The sequence below is a fragment of the Aplidium turbinatum genome, chromosome 7, assembly GCF_918807975.1.
Source record: "Aplidium turbinatum chromosome 7, kaAplTurb1.1, whole genome shotgun sequence".
Lineage (NCBI taxonomy): Eukaryota > Metazoa > Chordata > Ascidiacea > Aplousobranchia > Polyclinidae > Aplidium > Aplidium turbinatum.
In genome coordinates, this window is record NC_137478.1 from 2,531,749 (window position 1) to 2,546,822 (window position 15,074).

General features: G+C 37.8%; 2 protein-coding genes across 2 annotated transcripts; one reads left to right on the top strand and one right to left on the bottom strand.

Annotated features, from left to right (window-relative positions):
- Positions 1–360: 360 nt before the first annotated feature.
- Positions 361–9,645, top strand: LOC145774157 (cilia- and flagella- associated protein 210-like). Its single transcript, XM_082585326.1, has 13 exons — positions 361–535; positions 1,290–1,369; positions 1,538–1,693; positions 2,088–2,261; positions 2,586–2,698; positions 2,972–3,064; positions 3,501–3,674; positions 4,637–4,759; positions 5,063–5,255; positions 5,735–5,879; positions 6,245–6,378; positions 7,791–7,927; positions 9,047–9,645. Exons 1-13 carry the CDS (start codon positions 457–459, stop codon positions 9,156–9,158), a joined length of 1,713 nt encoding a protein of 570 aa, XP_082441452.1. The 5' UTR covers positions 361–456; the 3' UTR covers positions 9,159–9,645.
- A 534-nt stretch (positions 9,646–10,179) lies between these two features.
- LOC145774779 (cyclic AMP receptor-like protein A) lies at positions 10,180–14,755 on the bottom strand. The gene has a single exon (XM_082586088.1). The coding sequence runs from the start codon at positions 14,709–14,711 to the stop codon at positions 13,674–13,676; it is 1,038 nt and encodes a 345-aa protein (XP_082442214.1). The 5' UTR covers positions 14,712–14,755; the 3' UTR covers positions 10,180–13,673.
- Positions 14,756–15,074: the final 319 nt, after the last annotated feature.

Here is a 15,074-nt window from a genome sequence, read left to right on the forward strand (position 1 = left end):
TTTTTGTAGTTCAATTATTTAATTCATGTAAATTATGATGTTAGATTTTTCTTTTTATGGATGTTTTGTATTTTATATATTAGAACAGAATGATAGAACAGAATAACATGAAATGTAATCTCAGTGTGGTGAATAACGAGCAATGTCAGGGAAAAAGAATCAAAAACCTGTAGATTACAAATATCATGTTTAGTCAGAAATATTACATTAGATCATTCTTAAAGTGTATAATTGTTGAAGCTGTTAACTGGGAACCAGAACTTATTGTTTTATCATTGAACTAGTTTGTGAAGCACAAGAGCTTGCATCGTTGGTTGAAATTGAGCTTAGCCACACTGAACATCTAATTTTTGCAGTTAGGTTTGTAATTTTAGCACATGATCAGTATCAAACAGTGGCACTGCTGGGTGAAGTAGGAGATATCTTGGTGTTTCTGTTTTATTAAGTCCTGTCACCATGGCAACAGTGCAAAATGCCAACTTCATTCAGTATGGTAGAAGAGCGGGGAAACACAAGTCTGCTCCTGTGCGGAGAGGTACACCATTTTACATTCAATGATGAAGCGATTGCATAAAACTTTAAATGTAATTTGTGTGTAAACAACGTAAAAGTAATCTTGGATTAAATGGAATTTTTAATGCTTAGATTTTGTAATCCTACAAGTTGTGTAATGACTCTATGTAAGCTTCTTATTGGTAAGGAAATGTTGTTTTTACATGATGACATCAAAAGCATTCTAACCTTCACCAGGTTTTATTGTATTGTCAATACAAAATACGTTTACACTCGCTGTGGTCGTTATTTTGTTCTCATCAGTCTCAAACTGTTGGCTGTGGCTATATTTACACTATATAGCGTTAGCGTTGCCAAATAATGAATTCTGCCCTAATTTGAGAAAACTTTAAAGCTGTTGAAAACAAAAACTTGTATTTTGGAAATTTTTTTTTGTCCTGGGCAAAGATCAAACCCTAACCTTATTTCTCACTCTAACCCTTACCTTAACCCTTCCTAACTTTAATCCGAACTCTGGCAACACCTGATTGTAACCATGGCAACAAGTGGGTAAAAATAGCCACTATAAAAATAGCAAACTTTCCTAAGTCTTGTTTGACATGAAGAAAATGTCTTTTCCTAAAGTCTTAGGTCTTGCTATATTGTAAAATGATCTTGTATATATCTCAATATTCCACTTGTACACTTGACACTGTCTGCTTTGTAAAGCGCTGAGGAGCAACGCATTGTGCAATGGATACAGCGCTATATAAAAACTAACATTATTATTATTGTAGGAAGTCAGCCAAACTCTCAACTGGAGCAAGATTTGTCCATTGGGCCAATGATGACAGCTGAAGGGACAGATTTAAGACAAGTAAATTATAATTGTTATTATTGTGATCAACGGGTGAATTATTTTTCCATCTTGAAACCTTGATTAATTTGCTCATTGACGTTTTTTTAAATGTTTTTAGTAAAAAAGGAAAGTTGTATCTAACTTTAAAGCACTAACTGCTAAATTAAAATCTTCTTTTGATTCCAGGTAAAGGTTATCCCGCGGCAGCAATGGGAGAGGATCAAGTCTGATCTCCATGCCAAGGAGAGGAAGAGAGAAGAATGGCAGCAAGCACGGTTGGCAAAGGAAGAGCTCCATGTGCAATCAAAAGATATGGTTTCCAAATGGTCCAACACCATTGCGGTAACTAGCCAATGTTTTGATAGTTTGTAGGCCATACCACTCAGTAAAACTTCTATCTCTTGTCCAAAGTAACATCTGATTTCTTGTTTATCCGATTGTTGTGGATATGTGACATCACTTGTGTTGCAGTTCAATTTACATCACTTTGAAGTAAAGTTGTTTGGCAACACTTTACTTGTTTTGCATCTCAAATGGAATCGATGCTTCTTTGTTTTGTAAAATTTTAAGCGAAGTGAATTATATGTCGATCTGCTTCAGCTATTCCTGGGGTGATACTGATAAAGCAAACGTAAGCTTTTCCTTCATAAGAAGCAATAAGAAATTTATTATCACATTGTTTTTGGCCTAATCTATCAACAGAAACTAAAATTCAAATGACGCAATTGTCATGCAGGGTCAAAGACAGAAAAAACTTCTTGCTAGAAAACTTCGAGAAGAAAAAGAAGAAGAAATCAGAAAACAAATTGACATTGAAGAGCAGCAGTACCAAGCTGCCAAGAGAAAAGCTGCCATTGAAAAGGCGAAAACAGCTCAATATTTTCAAACAGATCGGATTAAATCCTTTCATGTAAGACCTGGAAATATAATTGATGTTGTCCATAATAGGATCTTATTTAAAACCAGAGCTATTGTGATGATGTGTAGGACAGGCTGACTTTGATAACATTCGTTGCCATACCAGTCTAAGGTTGTTTAAAACAAATATGTTTTTTTGTTTCGAATGTAATATTACGAAACGACATTGATTGAATTTCGGTACGAGTTTATCATCACAGCGATCATCATACGCTAGATTTAAACCAAGTGTCAATTCGATAACTTCTATAGCGGTGAGCCTTTTTCATGTTGCTCAACTCTAAATGAATTATAAGTTCACTGCTTTTTGGTTTAGGGCGCTCTGCTTCTAACGGAATGCCTTAAGGAGCGTGACGCTCAGATAGAATTAAAGAAGCAGAAATCAACAGGAGAGAATGGAAAGGACGATGAGCTGCTAAATCATTACAGGTGCGCTTCCAACGTCTCTGGGGGTTGACGTAGGATAAAGTGACATCACATTTCAATAGTTTTCTCAATAATCACTTCATCTTCCTCAGTTCAAACCACCACATTTTACTTGTTCATCTAGTTTAGATGGTAGGTGACTATATTGACATAGTTACATAGTCATGGATGGAGGGATATTTTTGAAGCAACCCTCTAGATTGCCTGCCTTTACTTAAATCCTGTGATGTGTGTTTTACGACGCACCTCACATTTGTATTACACTTGTTACCACAGAAAGGAATACGAACGCGGTGTCATGGAAGACCAAATGAAAGCCAAAGAAAGGCATGAAAAGCGAATGAAGATTGCCGAATTCCAAAAGTCTCAGTAAGTAAATAGTTATAACTGATTTCATCAGACTCGTATTGTTGTTTTTCACTTTTGCTTTTAAGTTTACAAGACTATCTAATGTACAGGGCTCTACAGCCTAATCGGATGCTTGGGTTGGAGCTGTCAAGAATAGGTCAACTGTTTCAGCGATGCTCTGCGCTTTATTGTCGCATCCAAGCTTGTGCAAGATGGGAAAATCTTTGGTTTTAGTGGCCCACAAGGCAAGGGAGCCAATTTTCATGTGCACCTTCTCGTATGGTTAAATTTTCTCACCGCTAAACCATTCAATGGTCTATGCTGACGTCATCGTTCAAGATCTTGCATTTGTAGCTGGAAAGTTTGAATCGATTTAGAATTGTTCATCTTACTAGGTTGAGATTGTGGAAGAATGCAAACGTTCTGTTTTGTTGATCTTCATCTTTTCTTTCTCCAGGATCGTTGAGCACGATATTCAGAGAGAGCGCGATCGAAAGCAGGACATGGAAGAGGGAGAAGAAATTCAAAAACTGGTCAAGCTCCACGAATGGGAGCAACAGAAGCTGAATGATCTGAAGAAGGCGGAGAAGATGAGCGTCATGAAAGGTCATAAAGATCATTTGCTCAACAAGTAAGTAATCCGGGATCACCATCGGGATGTTTCATCAAGAGGAGACTATATACTGCAATGTAGTTCCAGATATTGGATTCAATGTTGTCTTCTTCAAAAGCATGTTCATATCGGTTTACCTGATTTATAGTTAGCCTGGGTGCGTCACTGACTGTTATAGACGGCTTAGTTTGCCAACGTCATGGGTACTGGTTCTGGTAATATTGTAAGAAAGATTATAAAGTGACAGTAATTGCTATTATCGAGTGCCACGTAGATACTGCTCAGTGCTCTCTATTCTGTTATCCTTGTAACCGTGTTTCGATTAAATACTTGAATATCAAATCTTGATGATATGCTTTTTTTTTGTGTACCATGCTTGTTCCAGGCTTAGGCGTGTAATATGCTACAATTTGTTATTCGATTCAAATCTAAGACATCGTCTATCGATATATAGGCTACGAGTAGTTGTCATATGGAGATTCGCTTCAGCACACATGTGGTTCGCTTTAGTAAGTTGAAGCGATGGTTGAATGTTGAAGGTTGAAATTTGATGGTTAAAATTTGATGTTGAAGCGATGATCAGATGGTTGAGACAGTTACTAAATCTGAGAGACCGTGTTCGGATCTTATCGTGTTCAAACAGTGATGAAGAATAATTGAGACTATAGCTACTGGAGGCTTTTTATTGGTGGTATCATAAACTGGTACAAAAAAGTCCTAGCAGGTTAAAAACACAAAGTAGCTTTAAAATTTCTCGCAACGTCCTTGATCACCTTGTCATAAAACTAAAGATGACTTTATTGCTAAAGTTTTGACTTAAAACGAGGCCACCTCAACTCAAACCACACTAATAAGTGAAGGCAGGTCCCTCACCAGAACAAGCAACACAAAATAGAGGTCAGTCGGAGGATAATAAACCCCAGCGAATTAATAAATAAAACAAGGAATAATGTAAACAACATATTGTTACATCATTATAGGGAGGCAATCCATGCCTTGGAGCGTCAACAAGAAGAGGAAGAAGACAATGAGATCCGATTGTTCGCTACAGCGAAGAAGCGTATGATGAGATTGCGCAAAGAAAAAGAAGCGGAACTTTTCAAGTAAGTGCATATCAGCTTGCGTAATTACATTGTATAAAAAAGGTTTGTGCACAACTGAAGGATGGTAACAAAATATTGCATATTGCTGCTCATAGTTAGTAGGCTACATTATTTTCTATCACAAATGTCTATCACCTTGTGCTTGTACAAATTACGTATCCACAACGTGTAGAAATGTATATTTATGAATGCACTTGTAAGTTACTCTGCTTGGCATTTTTGCTTGGCATTGAGCACTTTTTGTAGTATTAGTAGCATTTACTGTTTATCAAAACACTTGTGTAATCTTCAAACGATTCCCAGGGAAGTGATGGATCATCGGGATCGGATGACGAATCTATTGGCGTCCCAACTCAAGAAGAAGGTTAATGACGAGGATAGCAGGATCGCGAAGGCCACCAAAGAGCAAGATGCCAAGATCCAGAAGGAAATGGAAATGAAAGAGAAGAAGCTCAACCAAGATCTTGCATCTATTGCCGCCCACAGGGAGGAGCAGGTAGGGGATTATAACGTTGGTGGGGGTGTGTACAAAGGGGTTGGGTACCCCCGTATATGAGCACTCAACGAAGCGTTGTCACACACTACCACACATACTCATGTAGCTTAAGAAACAATTTTATCGTGAAGCTGAGCATAGCATTCGTCAGACAAAACCATCTTCTCAAAAAGAACCGTTTATTATCTATTTTTATAGGTTTTTGAGAAATTGTCTTCTCTTTCAAATTCGTAAATTATTAGGCACTTAGGCAAATCAAACAGTTGTCATAGTATTGTAGTATTAGTTATTATTTAGTTGTATTAGTCAGTTTTCCGAGGTGCTTCCATACTATTAGCTGATTTTTGCAGCCTGCTGTGTCTTTTCAGTTCTTGTATTTGATATTTTACTGGTAGTCTTTATTTAAATTTGATGATCCTTTGTGGTATCTTTCCTTATTTGTTACTGGAACCGCTTTGAATTACCTCCGTCATTTCCAGGCTCAACTGAAGGAAATGAACGACAAGAAAGCTAAAGCGGAAGCCTTCCACCTCTTGGAGATGAAGACGGAGGCGGATCGATTGTTTGCAGAGAAGCAGGCAGAGAGGAGGAATAACAAGATGATGGAGAATCAGAAGTTGCAAGGTGAGTCCTTGCCATCCGGTCCCAGATGTCGACTCTTTTCATTTCAACGTTGCGTACAACTTTTTGTACACACGTAGGATTTTTGCAGAAAGCTCACCACAACGTATTATAAAAACTCTGTTCGCAAAACTGCAAAAAAATACAAGATGAGATTCCAACCATTCAATATCTTTCTCTTATTGTTGACATAATCGAGTGGTGAGCATGACCTTGGTTCGGCATGCAACCAGAGCATGTGGCTTTTCAAACTTCTTAACAACAGGCTTGAAGGTGGACACAAAGATTGGTGCTTTCCATCCACTTATCCAAAATGTCCAATTGGCTTTGACAGAAATATCACGTTTCTGTGTCATGCTTTGTTTTAGATTTCCATCGTGCTCAGCTGAATGAGCGAGCAGAGAAAGAAAGAAGCCAACGTGAAGAAGATCTCTACCACGATGGGAAGTTGGTTGATCTTCTGGCAGTTGAGGAGGAGCAGTTCCAACAATATGCAAATAAGGTCAGAATTCATAGCATTTCATTTACCGTCATTGTCGTTTGTTTGTCGTATCCAGGCTTACACCCGGTGGTTGAAGATTTAGATTAAGTAGACGGGAAGGCAAGGAAGCCAATCTTCGTGTCTACCTTCAAGCATGCCTTTAAGTGTCCTGCCAGAGACACAGCCGCATGCTCTTGAGCGGTGTCGAACCGGCGCCCTTTCGATTGCCGTTCTAGGGCTCTTACCACTCGGCTATGTTACCGTCATTGTCGTGTGACGTGATGAAGACATTGGTTTCACTTCTGGTGCTTGTTAGCTATGTTCGAAGTTACTTGTAGGGAAGGCCACGTAGAGGCTGTCTTCATTAAAATGCCTGAGACGAACAAGATAGTCCTGTCTACAACAATTACTAAGTGACCTGCCTTTCTACAGTGACAAATGCAAACTCCACGTAGACATGACTCTAGTCTATACGCTCTATAAAATGCTGTGGCGCAAAAAATCGGAATAATAAATTAAAATTCGCAAATCCTCCTTCACAGATTTTAAGAGAATGTACAAAAAGAAAGTTATTGACATACAGTATTAGGTAAATGCCAAACTCCTGATCAGACTTGCAATTGTAACACAGGCTACGTTAGCTTACCTGAATTTTTGATTTCTTATCATCTTGGACAGCTTCACTGTTTTTTTTTTATTTAATTTGCCTCAGTTGGCCTATTAGGATTATCATTGATGAGTTTAGGGGTGGCTGCTTGACTTGAAGACCTTAAATGGTCACTTCGCAGCCTCCCGCTGCAGTTATGCTATTATTAATTTTTTTAATTATGTTCTTTTCAACAGTTTTACTGTAGATTGTGTTTTGATTTATCGTACATCTTTTTCGCAGCAGACAATAAACATCTCTCTATCTATATGTCAAATTTAACAATAGCCCCATACGGTGACGTGTTTAAACTACATAAAATGATTTAGCAGCCTATCACCGGTAATAGACAATATTGTCTATTACCATTACCTAATAGACAATATCGTCTATTACCCGTAATAGTTAGGCTGCTAAATAATTTTATGTAGTTTAAACACGTCACAGTATGGGCCTATCGCTGTGGTTGTTCTAGAAGTGGTGTTGAATAAATTGCAGCTTTTGTACCTCAGTAATAGTATATCGGCATTGTGGTTCGGTTTATTGCGCAGTTTTTTAATCCTTTCTAGTTTCATGACGTAGGCCTACTGTCAAAGAGAAAACGGTCAAGACATTAGTTAAGACCATGATTTCACCTAATGCTTCAACTAGTGATAAACGTTCCAAGAATCTGTTTTTGAAGTTTACAATGAGCCTCCAGCTACTTTGGATTGAAACTCCCGGAGGATTTTGCCTTTGATGTGTGTAGGCTATGCCGATCACGTGACACTGGAATATTCTTCCGCAGGTCATCGCAGAAGCAAAGGAAAATGATCGGAATGTTTATCCGCTTCAAAAGGCGGCACTGGCGGGAGTGGGAGGCGGAAAAGGTCCTGCTTATGTGGAAAAGGGCGGAATTCGTCCCAGCTATCTCACTTCAGACGGGTAAGAGTAGAAATAGATCTTAAAATTTGACTGTTATAAAGGTATAACTTGATTGTATTAGTTTAGGCTAATGTTTCGTAGCTTATGCACTTTTAACTGAATGTAAATGTCTAACATATGAAGCTAAGCAACTCCATAAAGCGGAAGATAAACCCAATGCAAAGACATTACACAAAACATATATTGGTCGATTTTATGTTTACACTGAGGCCTCATTGCGAATCGAAATATAGACAACGGTAGGCTACAATGAAAGCTACAACTGGAAACACTTTGACTGGACGAGAAACTGAAGACCTGATTTCTAGAGCTACTTTATTGGTTAAATGTACCAACTGCGGATTATTTAAGTGGCCGAGAATCAGTTGATCTGTCGATCACTAATTGGAAATTTTAACCAATGGGTTATGCATGAGACAAAATTAGTCCACGAAATAAGTTGCTTTACCAACAGGTTTGATTAATCGGCAAATAATCCTGTATTGGTGCATTCAATCCTAAATCACTTCTTGAAATTTTGAGTTAATGTTTCCTTTTGTAATCGACCAAGTATCTTCCCGGGTGGAAGTTCATTTCGTAACCGGGTTGAATTTATCATACCCCCCATACAATAGTGGCCGAGGATTACTGTCTCATTTTTTAAATTTTTGAACGTTAGAATTGTTTTTTTTTTTCTTGGGTGGTTCTCATACTCGAGTCACCAATTTCGAACAATAGACTTACTGAAACTTGCCAGAACGCGTTGGGCTCGCAGTCGAGAGCCTGCATGTTCGACTTCAGCCACCCGCACTTGCTGTTGTTTCTCTGGGCAAGAAACTTTACGATAATTGCCTCTACCTAGTGATCGATTTCGAGTAATGGGTAGTACCAAATTTAAGTCATAAGTAGAGTAGACAACCGGAAACAGACATTGCCGTCGGCTGCAGCGTGGGTCAGGTGTACGTCGGAAGGCGTACACCGATGCATAGCGCTCAAGTCCGCTTTCCCGCTATGCAGGATAAAGATATGAAAAACAAACAAACAGATTCAACCCAGTGACGTGGAACATAAAATCACCCAAACAATCTGCTAAACTGGTGGCTTGTGACCTCATAATCAATGCACACCGATGCGTTCCAGGTATGGAAACCAGCTTCCCAACCGGCAACGCTCTTCCACCGAGAGCATCAAAACCAAGTGCGAACATGGGAATGCCGCAGTCGCCAAGAAGCGTCTGGGCTTTGTCTGGTAGACGGTCCAGCTGGAAAACATCTTTTTGTGGTTTAGACTTCACTGCATTTTAATTGTTGAACTTAAATGTATGTTACTTTGCCTGCTCTATATGTGTGGATCCCTTTAAGAATAGCAAAACATTTACATCGTTTCAACACTGCAAGACGTTGAAATGATGAAAAGAATTTCTGTAAGCTTATAGAATTTTGGAAGTTTTTGGGCGTAGCTATTGAAGCACCTCACATACGCTAAACACACACGTCGCAATGGGACCATCGATTACTTCTATGATGTCATAAACCATTTCCTCTTGATCAGCTGGACTTCATTGTTGAGTCCAATCATTGTTATTGAAGAGGGATAATAGATTTACTTGTGACGTTATTTGATATTATTTGAATTCATAACAATTCCCTTCGCTAAAAATTGTTGTGTCACCTTTTACATTATTGTTGTTTGCACTTTGTTTATTTGGACATGAACCAAATACAAGTCTCGTATCGTTGTTTGTATATTCTCATGCGACTTCAACGTTAGGACGAATGTTGTTATAAAGGACTCTTTTTCTAAGAAAAAAACATTTTATAAACTGAGATTTAAAACGAAATTCTTTACAAAGATACCTACTCTAATCCTTACTGTCCTCCACGATAGCTCAGTTAGTTAAAGCGCTTGATTTAAGGAAAGTACAAAGTCAAAATCAAGCATCCTTGGTTCGACTCTCGAGGTGTACGCTTGAGCATTGACTAAAATTTTCCACATACGGCAACCCTGAGTGCGACGATTAATTGATTATAATAGGTCGACCAACAAAAGTTGGTCAGAAACCGGTTCTGTAAACTTTTTTTTATTTTTAAAAAGCGGTTTGCGCAAACCGATTGAGTCCCACCACTGCGTCCATGGTTGATACAAACAGCTGCTTATCACATCCGAATTGCTCAGATGTTTATTTCCAATCAGCAAATCCAAGGTTGATACATCCAGTCTTGATTTCTTGGCCGGCGACTTGCCATTTAGTCGTTAAATTTCGAGTGCAGACAAACTGTTTATTGTTGTGTAATAAAATGTTATGACCAATACCACAATAAACGGCATTATGTGATGAAACAATAACCGACCATCGATATTATATCAACAAATGCATGCACTGCATGTCCGACTGTTCTAAAACATCATCAGTCATTGCAGTTGATCAGTTTGTTTACAGTGACCCAAGCACATTGACTGCAATTGTGAGCTCAAGGAATTGTTTAGGAACACCGGTTATTATAACAACCTCCGCATATTACATCCAAACAAAACAGTTCCCGAAGTGAATGCCTTTTAAAAGCAAGAATAGTACGTGGTCGTAAAAGTTTCAATACGTCATCCATGAAGTCTGCATTAGACTGAATGATTCACAAGTCATGCTTTATTACGTTACAACTGACAACGGAAAGAAATAAGAGCCTACTTGAATATGACGTCATAGACGCTGCATTGTGACTCACTTGGATAGGGTGATAATAGAAAAGAAATAGTTTCTGTTAAAATTGATCAACGAAATACTGCAGTTTTACAGAACTGGTCAGGTCTATAACACTCAACTTCGATAACCGCTTCCAGGTAAGTGTACAACAAATCCAGAACAGTACAAATAGGCTCAAATACAAGGTGTATGTGGTCAACATAACACTGCAATACAGGAGGTACTTTTATAAAAATTAAAAATCCTATTGTAAACGTACCACAACGATAAAAATGTTGATATTGATTCGTCAGAATAATTCACAAATAGCTGAATTTCATTAGTGCATTGCATTAGCTGGGCATCGAACACACTTAATAAAGAGGAATCAGTGTGTTTTGCGTTTGTGGCCTCTAATGCCATGTACAAGAAAAGCGACAAAGCGTTGAGATAAAATAACCCATGTGTGAAAACCAAACCTCGTATGAGGAAAACTACAATATACACAATCTAAATTCTAAAGTAATGCAGGCTACAGTAAATTGTAAACGTAGTTGAAATCGGCTAAGTATTATAAAAGTTGGCAAACTTTTGACAACATGATCATTGATTAGTCCATTCATCATTGAATGATTTAGATAAACAATAATAAATGATTTATCAATAATTACGTTTCATTTAGAATTGAACCTCCTTCTAATGAAGTAAAGATTCGCTTTGCTTAAGTTTAACATTGCGTATCAGTTGATATATAAAATCGATAGCATGTACAATTGTACATTGTACAATCCATGAAATGTACTCTATGTCATAAAGCAACAAAAGAAAAGATACAACAAGTGTGGTCCCATGATGACCACATTCAAGACATGTCCAAGATACTCTAAAATACAGCGCATTCCAGATACAGAAGTTCTGATTCCACTTCTGAAAGTTAAGCATCTTGATTCTTGAACACCATATGCTACCATCAGTACACATAAAATATTGCTAAACAACAACAGTAGTTCAACTGTGCAGGTACACAACACACATGAAGCGCACAATTCAAATTGACACTGATCTTTGAGCTACGGCATCGTAATGGTGCTACAGGTTTCGATATCATTTGCTTGAACAGCCTACTGGCTGAATGGTGACATAGAAACAAACATTTAGACCTATGTAGTACAGTAGAAAAATCAACAAAATTAGAACATTTCATGCTACTTTTAATAAGCACGAGTGATTATAGAGCCCATGTGATTTCAAACAGAGCAACACTGTAATTAGATTCACAACTTAAAAAAGGTTCATTTGATAATAACACATTTACCTATCACCGTTGTATTTGAGAGGACTAAAGCATAAACAACGAGTGCAGAAGCTGATCAACAACTTCATCGCATTACCTGGCTCTACTGTACCTTGCCAGCTTTGTGCAGGTATCGCGTATCTGGTACATACATTTCATAAGCAACGTAGAAAAAATGTTAAAACCAACATGACACTGAGGAAATTTAAAATGCTCATACACCCCTCCCAACCACTGGATTGCAAAGACAAGATTTTATGAAGCAGAATGAAGTTAAACAGTTGACAAATGGCCTCTGGAATGGCGAACGAGTAACAAACGCAAATAATGACCAGTTCATCATAATTTTACTTGAATTGTACTAAAAAAGGGGTCTGCTACTATACGGTGAGTCCGATTCGGTGAGTTCCTAACCTCTAACCCCAAACCACTAACCCTAAAAGGGCAATGATAATTAGGCTACAGTACCCGATAATTAAAAAAAAAAATTGAAAAAATCTCCCGTTAAGGGATCGGACTCACCGAATCGGACTCACCGAAACGGGCCATTCCATAAAAAAGACTGGGTAACTTAGCTGCATGTATGGACAATTTATAAAAATCCGAATCAGATACAGTTACAAACACAAAAAATAAAAATGAGTGTAAAAAGACTTTATTTGAGCTCTGGCAGTAGGCCTACAAAGGTCAGCTAAAATTAGTGATATATAAATTACATGAAATGCCCATAAAAACATTTACCATATCATTTATTTTTACAAAAAATGTGTTCTGCTTTAATTTATCATACAGAATCGGTTGGTCATACAGTGGAAAAATCCTAAATCTTTTTCTTTTCACTAAAACTTCAATGATTACTGTGTGCAAGTTAAGATATATATATAACAGTCTTATCTCGAACAGTCTTGGCCAAACAGTCTTATCTCGAACAAAAATCTCTACAAAATATGCAACAGTGAACCATTATCTTGCAAGATCTCCACCATGAGATGGAACATGTTTGGACACATTCTGAGACTTCACCAGGACTCACCTCCTCAGAAAGCCCTTGAATTTGCAATAATTGGCAGCAAAAAGTACCAAGGCCGAACCGGACGTCACCGTACCAATTTATTACAACTGCTGAGATCTGACATCAGAAAAGCTGGCCTGGGATCCCTGCTCAGCACACCACATCTCCATCGATTGCAAAACATCGCAAAGGACAAAACAGAATGGAGATCCTATCAACCTTGTTGAAAGACTGATCGAAGCCAGCGGATGCCAAACGATTTGGCTACACTGGCGGCGGAGACAGTTACAATAATAATATATATATACTCTATCAAAACCTGTTTTGTATAATTCTGCCTGTCTTTTAAAACTACACTTGAAAAACAGACAAAAACAGTTGGGAATTGTAAAATTAAATCCGATAGAAAGTAGAGTATATATATATGATATAGATAATAGTTTGACATTATGTACACTTTGCTTATAAAGTGTAATTGAGTAAAGACATAGACAAACTCTATCAGTTTCAAAGGATATGAAACTTAGTGTTTTGTCTTGTCCTTGCAAACATGATAAGAACTGATCATTTACGATTTAATTGATTAAGGTATAATTTAACAGGTGATTCACATATGTCCAATTGTCCAACAGGTATAAACAAACATAGCCTATTAGTGCAACAGGTTACATAGAAATGTAAAAATATGTACAAAGTTTCATATGCCAAAAAAAAACTATATGTAATGATTAGGAATTTGCTGACACATATGCAAAGTTGCACGTCAGCTAACAATATGAAATCAATTTAATGAACTGTAACTTGAATGTCTGTCCAATGAACCTTGCCGATGTATTGTTTCATTCTCAATGCCGACTTCACTGTTACCTGCTGTTGCATCTGTCGTACCACTTGGCGAAGTTGGATATTCTTGCACAGCTGAAGGACCAAACCTGTTCGCCCATGCAAGCTGAATATGATTCCAGTTTAACTTCTTTCTTGTTTCTGGATCAAAACCAAAGACTACTGCATTTAATGCCCCTTGCAGCGGAGCAGTTAACACAGTCAAGACCCACAACACATACACGTCATCACCCTCTGCTGTTGCAGCATTGTGGATCCGAAGAATGAGAGGAAAGATTGACAAAGCCAAATAAACAAATGGATAAGCCTTCAAAACCTTGATATCCTCCTCAATCAAGGAATTATTTCTTTCGGAATCTTGATTAAAGTTCCCATGCCAAGAAGAAGTCGTTAGTTGTCGCTTCAAATATATTATGATGTAGATGTACACCACAAACAATGCAAATATCACGATGAACAATGGTACGTACCAAATCACAAACCTCCAAACAATAGAGTCGTGTTTGATCCAACACCATGCACCAGCAGGGCCATAATTATCACCAGCAAGCGGCAAAAGACTGAGCAGAAGAGGAGGTATAACCCAACATAGAAAATGATAATACTTTTCCAAGTTCTCTGTTCTTTTGTGCCTCACCACATTTTGATACAAATTAAATGTGATGCAAGACACCCACATTAGAACTGTCCAATCAAAGTATGTCAACCACCAAGCTTCAAAGTCACAGGTCGGTCCATCAGGCGTCATATCTCCAAGTAAATAAGCAATTGCATCAAATAAAGCAGCAATACTTAAGTAAAGAATTAGTCTTTGGGATAAAATGTTGTATTTGCGGAACAGCCAAATTGCAGAAATCATGAACAGGCAACCAACCAGAGACAAAGTTCCTGTAACTCTTTTCAAAATAATAATAGTTTCACATTTTTCCATGTCGCCATTGAATAGACCACATGTGGCAGTAGTATTATTACTCATACTTAATGTAAACTCTTATATACAAATTTAAAGAGATTTAGTCACAACAACCTATTTAAAAGTTCAAAATAAGAATTAATCTAATGAAAACTATAAGCAATGGCCATTGGCCAATAGGCATATCTCTAATCTGCTAACACTGACTATATACGGCTTATACGCATTATATATATATGCAATTATGCATCTTAAATATGGTCAGGCCTTCCACTGCCGGAATGGCCCAATTCAGTGAGTCCGATTCGGTGAGTCCGATTCCTTAACGGGGGATTTTTTCAATTTTTTTTTTAATTATCGGGTACCGTGGCCTAATTATCATTGCCGTTTTAGGGTTAGGAGTTAGGGTTAGGGGTTAGAGGTTAG